General features: G+C 41.1%; 1 protein-coding gene and 1 long non-coding RNA gene across 3 annotated transcripts in view; one reads left to right on the top strand and one right to left on the bottom strand.

The window, feature by feature from the left end:
- Positions 1-645: 645 nt before the first annotated feature.
- On the bottom strand, positions 646-7786 carry LOC129703592 (uncharacterized). The gene is made up of 4 exons (XR_008724590.1): positions 7687-7786; positions 4080-4217; positions 3843-3951; positions 646-3683 (listed from the first exon to the last, which is right to left on the bottom strand). It is a non-coding gene; the product is annotated as an uncharacterized LOC129703592 (long non-coding RNA).
- A 94-nt stretch (positions 7787-7880) lies between these two features.
- Positions 7881-20659, top strand: part of hhip (hedgehog interacting protein) — a 138834-nt gene continuing 126055 nt past the window's right edge. For both annotated transcript variants that reach the window (XM_055646179.1, XM_055646169.1), the window contains exons 1-2: positions 7881-8279; positions 19511-19706. In XM_055646179.1, the coding sequence (XP_055502154.1) occupies positions 8013-8279; positions 19511-19706 (463 nt within the window). In that variant the 5' untranslated portion in view covers positions 7881-8012. The remainder of the gene's footprint in view (positions 8280-19510; positions 19707-20659) is intronic.

The raw sequence follows: 20659 nt of genomic DNA on the forward strand, positions 1-20659 counted from the left end.
TCTATGCCAGTGCAGTGGGAAAATGGTGTTAGAGGTTCTTTGCAGATGTGAGCTGTTTGGACTGTCTTTTCATGTACTTCAATGAACAAGTTTAAAAAAACTTGGAACCTGCCTTCCAAATGTGTGCATATACATGCATCATTTGCATACTGCAGCACCATCTTGATCATGATTCTGGAGCATGCTTGATGTAGATTGAACAGTTTCCATTTATCTTATAGATTTACTGTACTGCGGTTGGAAGCTTCCTGAAAGTAAACTACTGCACTGCAGCAAGAAAGATTGAAAATGTGTTGGAGTAATACCCCAATGTTATTTGACACCAATCTGCCTTCAGGGCGCCGCAAGTGGCTAGAAGGCTCTTGCAGGGTGCCCCGGTCTTCGGAGAAGCCAGCGCGATGCCAGGTCAAAGTCCCTGCAGTCAAACTCCCTGGAGATCCGGCCGGGGTCAGAGTCCCTCGAGGTCGAACCGAGGTCAGATCCTCGAAGTCTGTGCCATGAGGTCAGAGCCAGAGTCGGGCCAAGGTCGAAGCCACAAGGTTCAGGAGTCCGTGAATTGGTCGGAGTCAGGCCGAGGTGGGAGCCAGAGTCAGGTTCCGACTCAGTTTCAGTTCAGTTTAGTTTATTGTCACTTGTACTGAGGTACAGTGAAATGCTTATGTTGCAATTCTAACGTGTCAGTAGAAAGACAATTCATGATTACAATCGAGCCATTTACAATGTATCGATACATGATAAGAGAATAACGTTTTGTGCAAAGTAAAGCCAACAAAGTTCGATCAAGGATAGTCCGTGGGTCATCAAAGAGGTAGATAGTAGTTCAGCACTGCTCTCTGGTTGTGGTAGGATGATACAGTTGGATGAGCCGCATCGCCGATAACAAAGGGGACCCGGCCTAGGGGAACCATCGAGAACAAAGGGGGACCCAGCAGAAGGGTGGAGACAAAGAAGGGATGAGTACGTTTTGTAATGTTGTCGGCACCATTGTGGCGACTCTTTTATGTACTTTGTGTGCAAAAACAATGAATTTCATTGTACCTAGGTACGAGTGACAATAAAGTATCATCATCAGAGTGGGTAAAGAACAAAGTGCTGGAGTACCTCAGCAGGTCAGGCAGCATTTGTGGATGGAATGGACTGGGAACATTTTGGATCATGACCCTTCAGACTGATTATTGTGGATGTTTTGGTTACCTTTTGTTAGAGGAGATGAGCCAGTCTAACGAGGTCAAGAAAGTCAGTGTAAAGTTATTCATGCTGTTTCCTGCATTGTTTTTGGTGATAATGTGCAGTAAAATTTGTCGTATTCATACAGCATGGAAACAGGCCCTTCAGCCCAAGATGCCCCATTTAAGCTCATCGCATTTGCCAGTGTTTGGCTCCCATTTCCCTCTAAAAATTTCATGTCCATGCACTTGTCCAAGTGCCTGTTAAATGCTGTTATAGGATCTGCCTCAACTACCTCCTCAGACAACTCTTTCTATATACCCACCATCCTCTGAGTGAAAACATTCCTATTAAAACTTGCCCATCTTACCTTAATGTCCTTTGCCTCTATAATGTATGGACCCCACATCACTATTTGGTGTGCATTTATTTGGTAATTGAGGTTCAGGAGGACCCTTGTGATGATTTTTCCTGTGGCAGGTTGCATGAAGATTCCTCTGAAATGACCACAATTAGTTTTGTCTCCCTTTGCTGAAGGTGGTTATGATTATGGCATCTCTGTTGTTCACTGTCATATCCTCTTCCAAGATGTTGACGATGAGGACAATTTTTTAATAGAAGTTGCTCTTCACTAAACCCAAAGACAATACAGGCGTTTATTTCGAGAGGGTTTGTATACAAAAACAGGGAAGGAATGCTGAGGCTCTATAGGGCACTGGTCAGGCCGCATTTGGAATATTGTGAGCAATTTTGGGCACCATATCTGAGGAAGGATGTGCTGGCTCTGGAGAAGGTCCAGAGGAGGTTTACAAGAGTAATTTCAGGAATGAGTTAATATATGATGAGCGTTTGAAAGCACCGGGCCTATACTCGCTAAAGTTGAGAAGAATGAGGGGGAACCTCATTGAAATGTACAGAACACTGAAAGGCTTGGATAGAGTGGATGTGGAGAAGATGTTTCCACTAGTGGGAAAGTCTAGGACTAGAGGTCATAGCCTCAGACTTGAAGGATGGGCTTTTAGGAAGGAGATGAGGAAGAATTAATTTTGTTACAGCGTGGTGAATCTGTGGAATTCTTTGCCACTGAAGGCTGTGGAGGCAGTCAGTGTTTATATTTAAGGCAGCGATGGATACATTCTTGATTAGTACAGGTGTTAGAGGTTACGGGGAGAAGGCTGGAGAATGAGGTCAGGAAGGAAAGATAGATTAGCTATGATTGAATGGCATAGACATGATGGGCCGAATGCCCTAATTCTGCTCCTATCACATGATCTTATGACTATGTTTTAGAAACTCAGCAAGGATCTGAGCTCTTCTTTTTTTAGCTGGATTGTGACCTTGTCTTGTTGTTGATCTAGAATAGTGATGAGGTTGGACAAGTCAGTTGGTATGACATTTATATCAAAGATAGAGCCAAGGTTGAGGAGTTTTTCCAAAACATTCCTCTGCTCTTGATATGCTCTCCTCTGTGCCCTCTTTTCATCCACTATCTGTTCTTCAGCTCACTGATTTTTGTTGGCTATCAGCCTGCAGAAACGTTTATTTTCCCTAGTTACAGTGCAGCTACCAATGCAAGAATACTTGGATTTCCAGTTAAATGTATTCTGGATCTCCTATCTCTATCATTAAATGTGTTTTAGTAATTTTTTGCAAAGACTAGTATCTTCATATATGCAAATTATCATGGACCAGGGTAGTCCACATACTCGGGACATTCTGTGGCCCCTGTTGGTGTGGGTTGTCAGATTGCCTGTCAAGTAGAGAACAGCGGACAAGATCTTTGTGGCCTTCAATAATGCTTTTGATGTCCTAATGCATCTGCTGCTCTTTATGTCTTGAGGCCAGTTTGATGGAGATAACAACAAATTACGCAGTGGTCAACTTAAAATTGATACATGTATGTGCGTAACTCTTTCTTGATGGTTTCACTGATGATTATTTTTGTGCCTTTGCAACTGAATGTTCTTCCTTGCAACTTTTATTTACAAGTAGCCAGGTTACAACAAGGGTCTTAGTAACATGCTAGATTTTTTCTGTACAGGGTAAAGTCACATGAAGAAACCCATTATTATTATTCACACCACTGATAATTTATCAGCAAAATACCAATGCAGACATTTCCACCAGGTTACCACTGCTACAATTTCCAGTCTAGTGATCTAGTTGGAAATATTACCATTGCTGTTTGTTTTTTTATGGGGATGGGGTTATGATAATTGCCTTAAATACAGTTCTGGCAAATGCACTAATGGAGTGGCATCGATGGACCTAGAAATGATGACATGATATTAGTCATATTTTGAAAGTTGTTGAAAAAGCAGCATTTAATCTTGTTAGCATCGAGCACGTCACATTATGCAGTATTTCTCAGACTTTATCTTATACTCGCCACTCATAAATGTTTACGCTGTATTCTGCCGGAGATCCAGGCTTATAACAACATAGCAAGAATTCCACGGCCTTGGTGGACAGTGAGTCCAGCTGTGAATTGTGACCTCATGAATGAGATGTAAGCACTGAAAAAAGCAATAGAGGAAAGACAAAAAAAGAGTAGAAAAGGTAAAAACAAAACAAGATAGAAAATAGATTCAAAAAATAATGTAAGTAGAAAAATATTCCGTTTTCACAATCTTTAACAAAGTGACTACATGAGGAAACAATATTGAAAAGATTACCTTGTTCCCTCTGGAACTGTCTATCCCTAGTGTGGGGAGGAAGGTGAGAGCACAATTGTGTGAAATGGAGGTGAGAGCCATCGCAACTGCATGGGGGAAACCACGTTACCTGACGAAAGAGACTATCTTGATGATAACAGCAACAGATAGCTTGACACATAATCTTTGGTGATTAATAAGAATACTTGGGCACCAGGAAAAAATTTAGGCAAAATTTAGGCAATCTGTGGGCCCCACCTGTTGTCACTCCCATCCCTGCCATAGCAGGCAGAAAAGTCCATGCACCACATCCTGGTTGACTGAGGTCTGGTGTGTGGCACCATTACCACAGGCTGACGACCCCAAACGCATGGGGATCAGAGGGGAGGCAGTCTCCTGCATGTTGCCAACAAGAAATTGACATGAATGAAAAGTATATTTAAGTGTTTGTGTTTAATAGTTCTTGTAACAGATGAAAGGCATCAACATATTTAGGCTCATCTACAAACCGCAATTACAGAAATTACCAAATGAATTGTTTTCTGATTAAATTGAGACAATGAATCCATACACATTCAAGATTTGAGAGTTTATTGTCGTGTCCCTGATACGCAATAATTCTTGCTTTGCTTCAGCCTTCTTGTCCTTGGCAGAGCAATGCCTACAGAACAGATCAGTAATGTTCCCGGACAAGATATACACACATGATCCAAACGATCAAGTGCAAATAGATAATGGGCTATTAATGTTCAGAGTTTTGTCGGAGTTTAAAAGCCTGACTGTGGGGAATTTCCTCACAACCTTTTATGAGGTGTAAAGGCGAAAAGCTTGCCTTACTCACAAGTGCTGAGGCATTTTTTCCCATGTCATATCCACCAGAGATCGCGTTTTGCGCAGATATTTAAAACAAAACGACCCCACAGGATCCCCATTTCTACTCACTGGAGTGTAGCGGCCTCGCCTGTGCCCTGGAGAAAGTCCACGCTTAAACTCCTGTAAATCATTGCTTAATGATAGTCAGCAACAGATTGGAGGGCACATAATCTTTGGGGGGTAATAAGGGTAATACTTTAATTCCAGGTCCCCTACCTGGTCAAGAGGCCAGATCTGTGGGTCCCACCGGGTGTTGTGCACTAAGCTCCGCAGCTGCCATAGCCGGCAGGGCCGCGGGCGGCACCACATCTCCGACCCCGGTTGACTCTAGGTCTGGCTGCGAGGCGCTCCATTACCACAGCGGCTGACGACCCCAAAACGCCCCAGGGATCAGCGAATGTCGGCAGTCGGCTGGCGTCGCAGCGCTGGGATAATTGACATGAATGGCAATGCCTATTTAAGTGTTTGTGTTTAAAGTTCCGGTAACTGTGAAAGCCGACACATACATCGCTCATCTACAAACCGCTGGAATTGGAGCCGAAATTACCAAGTGAAGAGTTGCCGGGGTCGGATTAAACCGAGACCGCGGAATCCGGACACCCCAAGATCCGAGAGTTGGGATTGTCGATGTGTCCCTGTAGGGGACTAAGAAGTAAAGTTTCCCCCTTCACCCCTTCACCGCCACCACCACTTAAAATCCCTCCAAACTAACTGACTAACATTTATGCAATGATTCTCCCGGTCTCCGGGGAGGAGGCAGCTGCTCCAGACTTTTCAAGCCGCCCGCGCTACCTACCTAATCTACGCTAAAAATCTTCCATTCTGAAATCCGAAAATGTCCGAAATCCGACAAGTGTCTGGTCCCAAGGCTTTCGGATAATAGGTTGTGCACCTGTATTCCTGAATCTGGTCTACCTCCATCTACCTCCAAACCGACTGACTCCCATCTTGACTAAACCTTTTCCCGCACAGTCTCTTGTAAGGATGTCCTTTAATCTCAGTTGCTTCAGCTCTGCAAGGAAGCTTTTAACTCGTACATCTAAGATGTCCTCTTTTTCCACGGAATGGGCCGCAGTTCTGCGCTTGCCCCCCCCCCCCCCCCTCCCAAGGGTAGAGTTCCTTGGGATCCTTACCTTTCATCCCCACCAGTTTCCAGATTAAGTCAACAATTGTCCTATGTACCGGCAACGGAACAATTCTTACTTATTGCAGCATGACAGGCCCATAAGTACAATAATGCACAGGTAAATATATAATCAATATATAATCAATGAGCCAATAAACTGATAACCATATTCATAGGTAATCACAGCAGTGGTGCAAAGCTGAAGTCCATAGTGCAACCAAAGATATTCTGACATAGTCCATAGAAAATCACCATTGTTGAGGTTAGTGTTGTGTCGTGTTCAAGAGCCTGATGGTTGCTGGTAAGAAGCTGTTCTTGAACCAGGTGATCACGGTTTTCAGCTCATGTACCTTCTTCTCGATGGTAGTAGTGAAATGAGAGCATGGCCAGGGTGCTCTGGATCTTTGATGATATTAGCTGCCTTTTTGATGCAGCACATCCTATCTCTCCCTTCGATGGTGGGGAGGACATTACCTCCGATGGACCGGGCGGTGTCTACCACTGACACAACCAGTCACTATGTTCTCTTCTGTATACTGTAAAATTTCGTCAGTGTATTCATCGACATAACAAATCATCCACCACATTATTCCCCAACATTTTGACCAGCCTCAACATTATTCCACCATCAGTCACATCTTTCCCTCCCAACCCCTTTCTGCCGAGACCCCTTGTTCCGTTCATCCCTCCCATCCACATCTCCTCCGCAAGAGAGGAGAGGGAGCTATGGTTTAGTATCTCATCTGAAAGATGGTCAGGGTTGTTGTGCACCAAATATAAAGAAGCAAGTGCCCAGGAAATTCTAACATGAGAAGTCTGGACCCTGAACGATACAGAAATGTGACAGTGGACAGTTCCTGGGGGAGGGGTGTCACACTCAGGAGTGAGAGGAGGTAAGAGTGATGTTGCTGAGGCAGGTTTACCTGCTGGTTTGGACCTAATATGTAACTCAAATTGCCTCTCGTTCATCATTTGCCCAATACGAAGTTACGCTGCCCCAGTATCCGGATCGCATGCATCAGTTTACAGGTCAGTTCAATGCTGAGCTGTAAATCTCAATAGGAGACCGCTCTCTACGCTTAATTTATGCAGTCGTATGAACAAGGATTAAATATTGACGTTAACATTCACCTGGAATCATTTCACACGATTCAAACTGGCAGCTAGTTAAACTCAACTCGAAAGTGGCGAAAAAGTTAAACATATATAAGTAGGCACACACACACACACACACAACACAAACGACCAAAAAAAAAGAATCACAAGCATACAAGATTCACAGCGCAACCCTTCTCAGAGTAAAAACCCGGAGCAAATCTCCACAACATCTTAAAAGTTGAGGAGCAAAAAAACAATTCCTAGCGTCCCACAACAATAATAAAACAAAAGATCTTGGATTGTTTGTGCTTTAACCAAGTTGAGGGGGGGGGGGGGGGGGGGATCCTCGGTAACAATTTGTTGTGTGTGTGTGTGTGTTTGAGTGTTTGTTCCACTTGCTGCAAATTTGCAATTCTCTGGTCTGCTCCGCGACTCTGCAACAGGGACGGAGCAGCGGCGAGCGTCAAGCAGTGGGTGCCGCTAGGATGGGCGGGCGGGCGGTAGCGAGGGAGGGAGGTGGGTGGGTGCGGGCTCCCCAGCAGTGGGTGCAGAGGGCGGGCGCGGTCACGGGCGCCCACCCACACGCTCGGCGCGCCCCCGACGCCGCGACTTCGGATGGGCGCGTGCATGTGGTCGCGGGAAAAGAAAAAAAAATAGGGAGGAGCGGGGTGGGTGGGTGGGTGGGATGTGTGGGGTTTGTTTGGTGGCTGAAACGCGCACATAACACATCATGTGGAGAGTGCAAGAAGCAGAGAGCGTGCCACCTACCTGCTAACTAACATCCATCCGGAGACAACATTGCACCGGGCTCTGGCCGAATGCGCGCTACTTACTGCTGCTGCTGCTGCTGCCGCCGCACACACACCACAACTCGCTGCACGGGTAGCTAGCTGCAAACACCGCATCTCCGTTTCTCCTGTGCACAGGAACATCAAATTGCAGGAGAGAAAAAATTGTTTTTTTTTAAATATAGTACTTTTTTTTTGCAAAAGAGAACATGTGCTTTCGGAAGTTGTGATTTTTCGTGTTTTTTTTTAAAGTAGAAGACTTTAAACTTTCTATTTATATATATATATATATTGCAATATTGGAGAATGAAAATGAACGCGTTGGTATATTTGAAGTTTGCCCTGGTGCTGGCAGTGGCCGCTAACTTTCTTGACAGCGAGGCGAAGTTTCTTGAAAGGAGTCAGGAATCTCCGGTGAGGAGGTGCCTGGATGGGAGTGCGCCGCGCCGCTTGAGGAGGAGAGAGAGGAGGCTTCTCGCCCTGGACCCTAGTGCCTATATCTGTCACAGGCTGTACGGCCGCCTGTCCTGCTGCCCCAGCTTCGGGCATTTCCATGAGTTCGTTGATTCCAAGGTAAATGTTGTCGCTCAGGCCGGGATAAAATGCATCATGCCATGCTGCAAATGATGGGTTCAACAGGTTGAGCAGCAGCAGCAGCAGCAAGCCCACAGTTATAGTTATCAGAGACCTTATAGTAAGGACTGCGTGTAACAGGGTTAGGCTATTGTTAGCAGGGGGGGGTCGGGGTAATACGTTTCAATACGTTTACTTTCCTTGGGCAAGGGTAAGGGGCTCCAATCATATTGGTGTTGACGGACAAAAAAAGTTAGAAAATGGAAGTTTAGCAAACATCCAGGTGTTTTTAAAATCTTCACATATGCAGCGCTGCAGTTGTCAAGGATGACGAGGGACGCTACAAAACTCGTGTTGGCCTCAGCATAATAAGAAATAGCCCGACTGAATCGAATTTTTATGCTAGGTTCACGGTGGATTTCACTCCATTCTCATGTAAACAGCTTCTGCGAATCAACATATGCGTCTGGGTGGTATCTTCCACTTTGTTTTGTAACAAAAAGCCATATTGCATCATTTAATTTGCTCAAGTCATGCAAATAGAAAAAAATCAATAGGACAAAAAGGGGTCGACTTATCCTCCTCCCCACTAAACTGCTGCCCACACACAGAGTCCTGTTGCTTATGGCAAAAGAATAACAACAACACCATTGTGTTTGTTAGTTGGTTCGCTAATGGGTGAAACTGGAGAACATCATTCTCCTTCAGTCCGAGCTCTGTCCAAATGTCCGTCCCTTTTGAGTGAGCATTTGTCCTACTCTTTCTGTTCCCAGATCAGTAGGAACGCCTCACTGCAAATTTTCAGCTGCAGTTTTCCTTCCTTTCTACCAAATGTGGCAATATTCAAGTGAGGATCAAATATCTTAGGTTTTTTGCGTAGAGGTGATATATGTTAACACTGTCAGAGTAATTGAGTTGTTAGTATTAGCTTATTTTGCCAGATATATTTCATTTATACATAAACAAGACAGCTATTTTAGAATTTCTTGTAACCAACCAAATGATTGTATCATTTATAAACGTATCATTTATATTGGTGTCTTGTGATATACATCTCTGAAATTCTTAATCTCAATATCTTTCAAGTGTTTTGGATGGTTTGTCAGTTTGCTTGAACACATGGCTATTTAAGGAAGAGCTTACCAGATAATTTATCCTTCCTAATTAGCAACTTTGAATGATTTCAGAGCCAAGTGAATATTTGCCCAAATGAATGTTATCAAATGTGTCCCCCTGTACTCTAAACTGTTTGGTCTTGAAGTTCAGGAATAATATTTGTTAAGCAAAAGTGAGGAAGCAACAAATTCATCTGCACTTTTAAGACATCAAATTATCAAGTTGGCTAATTGGAGCAATTTTGTGGTGAAAGGCTGCACATGTTTTACACTAATCAATGGCAACAGTAATCATTCCTAAGCATGTTATGACAATACTTGAACGTTCTAAGAATAATGAAACTCAATGGTTTTATATACAGAATAACAAGTAGGAGAAAATGGGAATGGGGGGAGTTTAAGCTTTGTGATCACTTATTTAGCAACTGGATAAAGAGTCTAGAGTGATCTGCTGAACAGAAAGGATGTTTTAAAGGATCAGACGGAGATATAAATGGTACTTTTTTTTCAAGATTGAGATCTGCTGCTTTCACTGTGCTGAGGATGTGGACAAGTGACAAAAATGTTTCATAGATTGTGCTTTGCGATTTTATTATTTTATACAGTGCTATAAAGTGTTGTGGATAATCCAGAAGTAATGTGCCCGTATTTGTAATCTGAAAAAAATGGTAATTTAGGTAAAATAAATGCAAGACAATAACATTAATGAGTTGGCAAGTACATTTACTCGTAAGTACAATTATCATTCAATAGTGAGCCACTTGATGGGTAGGATAGATAGTCTTGTGGTTAGATACAAAATTATGGAGTAACTCAGCGGAACAGGCAGCGACTCTGGATAGAAGGAATGGCTGATGTTTTGGGTCGAGACCCTTCTAGTGGTTGCAAGGTTTCCGTGACCACATTGAAACAGTTGAGCAGTTCCCATACTTGAATGATGATATTCCAGGTGGGTGGAGTGAGTGGTAAGGCAGAGGAGGTGGCAGTAGTGGGGATATACGGAAGAGCCCCAGAACATTTCAGTTTTCTTCCACAGCTGCTGCAGTTCAACGTGGTGCTCCATCTAATGGTGAATTCTAGCACTGACAATTCTGAGCTGAGATACGGGATTTGCTTGCATGAAAAACTTAAGACACCTTGGCTGGAATGTCAATGTTTTGTGTAGGAGATAATCTTGGGGAAATTACCACATATTGGAACATTGTCCTGCCATGTCGCCGATTTCATGTCCAATGTTCATTAACTAGGCACTTCTGGCAAACATGGGATACCCAAGTAGAAACCTCAGTCCGCACGCAGCTCTGATGCTTATATTCTAACCAGATTTCTGCAAGAGAGCCTCCCTCCTGTCATTAATTCCTGCAACAGAAGTTCAAACCTTTGAAACCTTTCAGTTTCACTTCACATATGGAAAAAAACACCATCTAATGCTGCCTGGTTAGAGGGTATTAGCTACAAGGAGAGGTTGAACAAAATTGGATTGTTTTCTTGGGAATGCCAGAGGTTCAGGAGATAACTGATGGAAGTATCTAAAATCATGAGAGGCATAGATAGAGTAGACAGGCTGAACCTATTTCGCAGGATAGAAACGTGAAATACTGGAGAGCATAACTTTAAGGAGAGAGAGCAATGTTTAAAAGCATTTTAAACCAAGTATTTTAACACAGAGAGTGGTGAGTGATGGGAATACACTGCCTGGTTCGGTGGTGGAGGTAGATACAATAATGGCATTTAAGTGGTTTTTAGTTATTTGCATGGATATGCAACGAATGGAGGGATGTAGGTCAGATGAAACCAGATGAATTTAGTTTGGCTTGGCATCATGTTCGGCACAGACATTGTGAGCCAAAGGGCTTGTTTCTGTGATGTACTGTTTTATGTTTGATGTTGAACGCAAACATACAAATGAGGAGCATAAGAACACTCAGCTCTTCAAGCTTGTTTCATCATTTAATATATAATGGCTGATATGATTGCACCCTCAACTTTTGTATTCCTACCTACTGCCACTTACCTTTCACTTCTCTATTTATAAATAATCTATTTAACTCTCCTTAAATACTTTTAAAAAAACACTTCCACTACATTTTGAGGAGAAGCGTTTCAAAGGATCACAACATTCTGAAAAAAAATGCTTCTCTACTATTAAACAATGATCCTGGCCTCTGGATTCTCCTACAATGAGAAATATTCCCTCCACATCTACCATGTAAAGACCCCTCAAGGCCTAATATGTTACAATTAAGTCTTCTCTATTCTACACTTTGGCAGACAAGCCTTGCCTGTGCACTGTTTCCTGATAAGATACTGTAAATCGTCCAGTCCAGGTATTAGACTAGTAAACTTTCTTTGAAGTCCTTTCAGATCATTAATGTCTGAATGGAAGTAAAGACCAAGGAGGGCACCTTTGGCCTGTCAGTCCATAACAGTCATCAAGAAAGTGTTGAACTCCTTCATTAAATAAGTTGTTGTGGGGCACCTAGAGAATCATAATATGATTTGGCAGCGGTTATGAGAGGAAAATCATGCATGACAAAGCAATGGGATATTTTTAAGGATAATGCCAGTGGGATAGTTAAAGGGGGAGCCTTTGGATACAATTTTCATGTGGGTTGCAGACAAATGGTACTGCATAACATACTTTTAAAATCCATTCATAGAGTGACGGTGAACCAACATGTACTGCCCATTCCTGGTTACAGAGTGTTGCAGATGCAGTCCAGAACATCACACAAACCAGCCTTCTCCCATTGACACTATTGAGAAAACGGCCAACATAATCACGGACCACTCGAGTCCCGGTCATTTGCTCTTCTCCCCTCTCCTGTCAGGCAGAAGATACAAAAGCTTGAAACCAGGTACCATCAGATTCAAGGACAGCTTTTCTCCGCTGTTATTGGACTCTTGGTTCTTCTTGTTCTTAGTTCTTGGTTTCTTGGTCCTCCAAAATATTCCAAATGGAATTTAAACTGGAGGTGGTGAAGGGAGGGCTTAAACCAGAAAGGGTTATTGGGAAGAAAGAGCTACTTTAAATTTAGTTGCATCTGGTTGGGTAACTATAGTTAGGGTGAATATTATTCCATGCTTTAATTGTGCGGGGGAAGAACGAATTGCTGTACACATCTGTCTTTGTAGCTGGGATCACAAATTGGATCGAATGCCCTCGTCTGCTCCTAATTGGTTTGGGTTTGGTGTAGGTCTTGTAGTCCTATGTCGAGCTGACCATTTAACATTTTGTAAAAACAGGTCAAACGGTGAGCTTCACGTCTGTCTTGGAGAGGGTTCCACCCCAGAGAATTCAGAAGTTTGGTGACACTCACTTCTCTCTCATAGGTGTTAGTAACAAATCGAGCTGCCTGTCTTTGTGGAAGAAATGTTTTTATTTGAATGGAGCTTCCATAAACTAAGGATATATTCCCAACCTCCCATTCTACCGCGCTGCAGCCCTTGAACGTTTCCCAGTAGCTGTAACACTGTATTCTGTTTGCACTACCTTTACTTGTGCATAGTTTGATTGTAATCATGTATGGTATGATTACCTGGATGGATACTAAACAATGTTTTTCACTGGTACACAAAAATGCTGGACAGACTCAGCGGGTGCAGCAGCATCTATGGAGCGAAGGAAATAGGCAATGTTTCGGGCCGAAACCCTTCTTCAGACTTTTCTCTGTTTTTCACTATCTCAGTACACAAGACAATGATAAATGTCTAGCAATAGTTAGGTATAAGTGGTGAGCTGCCTTTCCAAAGCATTGAAATAGTATGAAAAAAAGTTTTCCATGTTGCTGTTGGATTGGGTTCCAATGTGTTAGAGCTACAGGGAAGAAACAGTGTTGTATTTCTGAGTCAGCCTTGTATGTAACTTAGAGGCGAGTGTACAGATGGTGATGTTCCTAATTCACCACTTGGTGATTGAAGCCATGGGTTTGACAGATACCATCTCCGTAACCTCGTTGAATTTTTAGATGTTACGCACAACATCTACAATAAACCAGAGATGGAGAATGTGAGCATTTAAGGTGATGATGGGAATAAGCAGCTCGGTGTGCTGTTGTTTGTGCTGGATGTTGTTAAGTTTTGTGAAAGCTGTTGGAACACGGTTATTCAGGCAAATGGAGAATATCCCGTCATATTCGTGATTTCATGGCAGATCATGGAGAGAACTTGAGAGACTTTTCTCAGGAAAATGTTTAAACCCTTTATTAATGTGGCTATTATGGAACAACGGCATTAATAAATGTTACTGATGTTGGGGTTAAATATATTAGGTGGATAGAGGAGGGACTGACAGAAAACAGAGTGGTTTAATGGGCCATTTTCAGCTGGGACGACTATATCTGGTAAGGTGCCTCAGGATTCAGTGCTGTGGCCTTACCTCTTTATAGTCTATTTTAAATAAAGAGACAAAGTTTGCCAATAATAAATACAGTGATCACTAAGAAAGTAAATTGTTAGGAGGGCACAAAGAGCCTACAGCATTAAAGGACAAACTTAAAAGTGAGAGTTGAAGTTTGGCAGGTAGCTTATAATGTGGGAAATCAAAATTTTCACTTGTTCCGAATAATAGAATATTATGTAAATAGTGTGGTTATTTGATGTGGTATCCAGCGAGATCAGAGAATCATGGAAGAAACACAGAACATTTACATGCTGTAACAAAAAATAATTAGAAAGTCAAATGGAATGTTGGCCTTCAATATGGGGAGGAAAGAATACAAAAGTTGGGAAGTCTTGCTACAAATGAAAAGGATTTGGTGAGAGTACTCTGGAATATAATGTAACATTTTGGTCTCTGCTGTGCTTGCCTTAGAGTTGTTGCCAAGAGAGTTTGATAGATTGATTCCGGGATAAGTGGTTTGTCTTAAGAAGAGAGATTGGCTTAAACTATCTAGAATTTAGAAGAATGAAAGGAAATCTCATGAAAATATTTATGATTCTGAATGGGCTTGATGGGATAAGTGCTGGGAGGATGTTTCCCTTAGTGGGAATAATTTAATAAAGGGTTGCCGATTTACAAAAGAGATGCGTAGGAATTTACTCCTTCAGAGTACAGTGAATGTTTGGAATTTTCTACTCCAGAAAGAAATTGATGCCCAATAACAAGATGTATTCATTGCTGTGATAAATCATTCTTTAGATTAAGAAAGGGAATCAAGGTTTATGGGTACTGATGAGATAAGTCATGGCTTATTGAACACCAGAAGATACTAAAGCGGGTGTCTGACCTAAGCCCATTCTGCTTATACTCTTGTGTTCTCCATCTCACCCCTAAAATTTTTTTCCAGAACTAGTCTCATTTGCCTCACTGTTACCGTAATGAAGACCTTCCTATCATGATTCATATTGCTGTCTCCAGGAATCAGATTTTTTTCCCCCATCAACAACGGTTTGAATTAGCCTTCCATTTGAAATTGGCCTCGGGCATGGTTTCCAAAGTGATAACATCAAATCATATCCAGTAATCTCAGTTCTATCCCTTTGGTTATCTCGACCACCCATATACCAGCTACGTAACACGTTTGTTTATAAATTACAACCCACCTGTTCTGTGCTGACACAGTAGACTGGAATATACTGCAGAAAACACAAATAATTAAACTTCGCTCCATAGATGCTGCCTCACCCACTGAGTTTCTCCAGCATTTTTGTCTACCTTCGATTTTCCAGCATCTCCAGTTCCTTCTTAAACAAAGAATTAAACAATCATTGATTAACTATACCATAAAACAGACCGTAATATGCAAATTGAGCTTTAGAGATTGTTGAATATCCTCAGTGATAAAACTTTGTGCAACCTTATAAACTTTACTCTAGGTTTAAGTTCAAAAAGAGCATCAGGTTAATAGAGCTAATACTTTGCATTGTACAGTCCTATATATTTAAAATATCGGAAATTAACTACAATTTTTATTAGGTAGGTTAACTTTTGGGACATGCTAGCATTTATAAGTTGCAGTATGTTGTGTGCTTGAAACAAAAATTGCATTAAATAAGTGCATTGGATTGTTTCTTACTGTCCTCCTAACTAAATAACTGTATTTTGCATAATTTGCCCACATTAGAAAGATAGCAACAAGTTTATCAGAAGTTAGAGATTTGAATGAGTTCCGCATGTCATCTTTTGTACCATGGAATCACTTTGGTTTTGACATTACAAAATTGGTGCAGTCATTACAAAACCTGTATTTGGGGCTGCATTTATACCAACAACTCTTTGTCAATGCGTACCTGCTTCGTGATTAGTCTGCAGTGTTCTCACATTTGAATGCATGCCTAGAAATTTAACTTAGATGCTCATTTATAATGATAGTGTCCCAGGAAAACACCAAATAATTTTTGTACCTTCTGATCATTTTTGTCATTTATTTTCTGTCGCTACGAAAGTCTACTTGAAATGATCAGTCCTCTGTTGACGCAGCAATGAAGATTTGTCCTGTATGGTTTCACCACTACTTAAGAAGTGTTTTTCATTTCTATTAATTTACTTTCTGTGCTAAAACTCCCACTCCTAAAAACAGATATTTGCATTCAGCGTAATTTGCGCGTCATTTATGCGGCATCATTTACGCGCATGGTGTGCATTACGCGAGCATGGTGCGCATTATGCAAGCATGATGCGTGGTGACGTAGGCAGAGACGCGCACGACGCCCCAGGATTTTGGGATGTTCGCGCGCCATCTGTGTAACGCACAAATTGACACCCAAGTGGGACAGGCCCTATAGTTCTAAAATGAGGTTACCAGAAAGCATGTAAATTGCTACAATGCCATAGCTTGTTTCTGGCAATATTACCGCTGTTTTCAAATGGAAGAACGTGTATAGATGAAAATGACAATTTTTTTTTTTAAATCATATAAATTCAGCCGTTTTTGTGGGCAATATTTTAGCAATTGCATGATTGAATTCCAATCACTTGCATGCAGCTTTGACGCCGGTACTTGGAACCCACTATACACTTACTTTGCTAATTCTCAACCAAACCTACTATGTTTAAACTCCAAGAAAATGTGCCTTATATGATTGTGCATTGGCTGCTGAAATAAAAAGGGAATTCATTTTATATTTTTGAGAGGAAAAGCGAATAAAATCTCTCCATATGACCAAAATATGCGTGTAGTTTTATTATTGTGCTGTCCAATCAGTCCGTACAATCAGATCGGAAAACCTTGTGTACCCTTTCCAATAGGAGTCATGAAAAAAATGCAGCCCAATTTATTTAAGGGCAAGTTCTAATGATTTTTGGCCAGTGGTCGACATCGTCGGGAGCTCGCAGGTCCCAGGTTGTTGACCTTTTTTTCCGGAGCTCCCGCAACAACATCTTCGTCCGCTGGACTGGAGGGCGGCAGCTTCGGCAGCTTCGATTACCCCGGGCTGCGGAGTTTGAACCGGCCCGTTCGCGGAGCTCGGATTCAGCCGCGGGACTGACTTACTTACCATCACCCGGCGGGGTCACAACATCGGAAGCCTGGATCGCCTCAGTGCAGAGGGAGAACAAGGAGGGAAGAGACAAAAACTTTTCGACTTTTGCCTTCCATCACAGTGAGGAGGTGTCTGGTGAACTCACTGTGGTGGATGTTAGATTTGTATTTATTTGTGTGTTTTTGATATTTTATTATATATATGACTGCAAGGCATGAAATTTTCATTCAGACTGGAAGGTCTGAATGACAATAAAGGATACTTTACTTACTTTTTCCTGATGGTGAATTGCCTGAGAAGAAATTGTGGAGACAGAACTGAAGTGTTGAATCTCAGTCTAAATTACTTATGAACATAATTTCCCCAAAAGAGAATGGGATCCATAGATTTATCTATAAATCTGCGAACAGCTCCAGAAGAGATCAAGTTATGATGAAAAATTAATTGTGTTTTAAATATTCGGTGTCATAATGCCACACCATGCATCAGAAACAAAATCTCTTGCTTATTGTATGTAGTCAAGGTGGCCTAACCACAGTCTGTCCCTGGGTAACAAGTGTTACAGTTTTACTAAAGTCCATAAGTCAATTTTTCAAGTGTATTTTAAGTTGGAAAATACACAAAAATCACTCAATGAGATAACCATACCTCAACAGTAATGAATGGCACCTAAAGTACATAAACTAAAAGAAGGTAGACACAAAATGCTGGAGAAACTCAGAGGGTGAGGCAGCATCTATGGAGAGAAGGAGTAGGCGACGTTTCGGGTCGAGACCCTTCTTCAGACTAAAAGAAAGTACAATTACGAAAGATGGAGAGAGAGGAAACTAGTTCTGCTGTTTTCAAGTTAACAATATTATGGGAGCTCGCTCTTATGTAGAGATGTCTAAGTTGTGGATGGCCTTAGCATTTTCTAAATTGAGATCGTTCTGGGGCCACAAGTGCAAGTAAGTAGCACTAATAATGTATTTACATGATATAAGTTTCAGTGATCAACACGATTTTCTATGTTCTGATTTTAAATTCTTCGGATAATGAGGATGAAAATATTAAACTTGGCTTTATGCAAATCTACTGAAGATTTGCGGCATCCTTTGTCCTAATTCGTGAACTTTATGTAATTTCTTGCACAGTTAGCTTAACTACGCATACATCAGAAGCAAAAGGGCCAATCACTCCATCTTGTATTGCTCTGTGTGTGCTCCCATTGTTTCCAGTGGGAGAGAACATCGAGGGTGTGTTATAATGATGGCTCTATCTATCTCTTCATGGGTATATATACCCTGCAGACCTCACACAGTGCAAAACGTGAAGGTCTCACTGTGTAAAAACAGCACAAAATAAATATATAGAGAAAATACTGGATCTAATTTCAGATAATTTATATTATACCGCTGTGATAACTATTTTATATGTGACCAAAACACATTCCTGAAATAGTAAAAAAACAAGTGATTGCAATGATTAGAATCTCTTGCAGTGTGTTTGTGTCCATAAAAATACCTTAATAGTGAAATTGGTGTCTGTGATGGCCAACAGAGAAGCATGCTAGCTGACAGCTGGTGAGCAGAATTTGAATATTTGTCTTTTATTCTAAGGCATACAAATAATTTTGCCCTTCAACATGAAGTAAAGGCTTCTCTAATTCATAAATTCAGCTTTAGGAGGTTATGAAACAAGGAGTTTTTTGAAGAACCACCATTTAATTTTAGAAACAATTTAATTAAGGATAATGTCCAGGATATTTGGCTGGAGTTTAATTGCAATGATAAATGAAATACAGGAACTTCGATCCAGGGAAATCTGAAATACACCAGGTTTGGACAGTGACCGTTCTTTTGTGAAAGGTATATACAAAACGTTTATTACAAAAATATATGTATGCAAGATTGAAATCACTTTTCATTAAAAACTGAACATATGTGGTACATGCATTAAATAAGTTAGCAGATATAGTACTAATTTAATTGAATTATGCTCACAATAAATTAGTAATATAGAGATTAGAATAAAGGAGTAGATATTATAAATTATTTCCAGAGATGGAAAGTTAGAATCTCAAAACACCCAGGGAAATGGTATTAAGTAGTTTTAGCCATTTCTGCATTTTCTAAACAAAAACATATAACCTGCCAACAGTACATTAATTTTTTTCACTGCATTGAATGTTAGATGAGTAAATTTGTAATTGCTTGGGACTGAATGATGCAGTTTATGGGCATTACTATTTCTATTACATTTTATAATTTTACTTTGGAACATTGGAGTCCAAGAGGACATCAGCAGATCTCCCACTGAGAAATCCTACAGTGGGGTGGTTTGGGTCGGAACGTAACATAATGCAAAACATACATATTGTTGTGGCTTGACTAAAATGTCTTTAATGTGCCGCAACATTTGGAATTTTCTAACTTTGCACACTCAAGTTTTTCTTTTAAAGCTTCTATCCATTTCTCGTTTCAGTGTACAGAAACATGAGAAACAATACATCAATTTTAGAACTTTGTATTCACTATTGATGATGCACTAGATTATAAATAAGGGGAAAACCAAGTAAATCAATGTATCTCTATTCCTAAAGGCAAGTAGGTACAGTAAAGATCTTACATACAACAGATGTTCTCCACACATCTGAATGTTATCTTCTCGATTCAGTTTGCTTTTGCTTACTTCTTTCTGCTGTTTGATTTTCAGATAGTTTCTGTTACAAACAACACAGAATGTGCAAGGCTGCTGGAGGAAATCAAGTGCGCCCAATGTTCACCACATGCACAGTATTTATTTCACTTACCTGACCGGCAAGGAGCAGCAGACAATGAGCTGGCTTTTCCCATGTTGTGCGGAGATTATTGCAAACAGCTCTACTTTGCGTGCAGAAGCCAAATCGCAGGTAATAAAGGCAACAGGACGTATGTATGAATGAGCTCCCAAATCATACACATTTCTCATCTATTTCAATATTTGATGAATCAAGGTGGGGGGTATTCGCTGCAGACTCATGGTCCTCTGGTATGCTTATTGCAATGAAAGGGGGTGGTCATGGGCACCATTAAACAAAACGAAAGCTGACTGAAAAGTCATTACTTCAGAACTGCTGGCAGATGCTGCTGCCACCCTGTTTGGAGATGCAGTAACTTTCAGAAAAGGCTGCTGCCACCCCACCGTGTCTCTTTTAACAATTAAATGCAGCGTTTATAATACAGTGCTCCATTGCTGTAACAGCTGAAGCAATCCCCTTTCATTCTATTTTAATAAATATACAATAGCAAATGCTTCATTTTGCATTGAATATCTGTGACAGAAATTAGTTCTTTTGCAGCAAGACATGTACTTTTAATGATATTTGCATTTAAATTCAGTGCAAGTTTTCTTTAAAGGAAACCTTCTTAAGGAGAGTACTTCATTTTCCTTAGTGTGGTTTCACACATTTTCCAATGTTTCCTGGAAAATGAAAATATTATTTTATCTACAACCTACCATTTCTTCCAAGGTTCCCTCCATACAGCTGGTTCTTACTCTTTAACACATTCCCTGTAGATTGAAAAGCTGAGGATTGGAGTGAAGGGGGTGTGGGGTGGGGTGGGGGGGGGGGGGGGAGAGTTGGGTGGATTGGTTACATTTTCCAAGCCTATGAACTAAGCAATCATAACAGATTAGATTTTGGAGGATATTATTCACAAACAATAAAGCAGCGGGGAATTTTTGTAGGCTTTTCCTACGCAAAAAAATTAACTAATCCCTGACCTTGGTGACCTCACCATCATTCTTTTTTTTTTACAAACTGCTACTTAACTTTTTAAAAATTGCATTTATGCTGAGCAAAGGGAGTTAATTGGAGTGTCT

Source organism: Leucoraja erinacea, chromosome 1 (genome assembly GCF_028641065.1).
Source record: "Leucoraja erinacea ecotype New England chromosome 1, Leri_hhj_1, whole genome shotgun sequence".
Classification (NCBI taxonomy): domain Eukaryota; kingdom Metazoa; phylum Chordata; class Chondrichthyes; order Rajiformes; family Rajidae; genus Leucoraja; species Leucoraja erinaceus.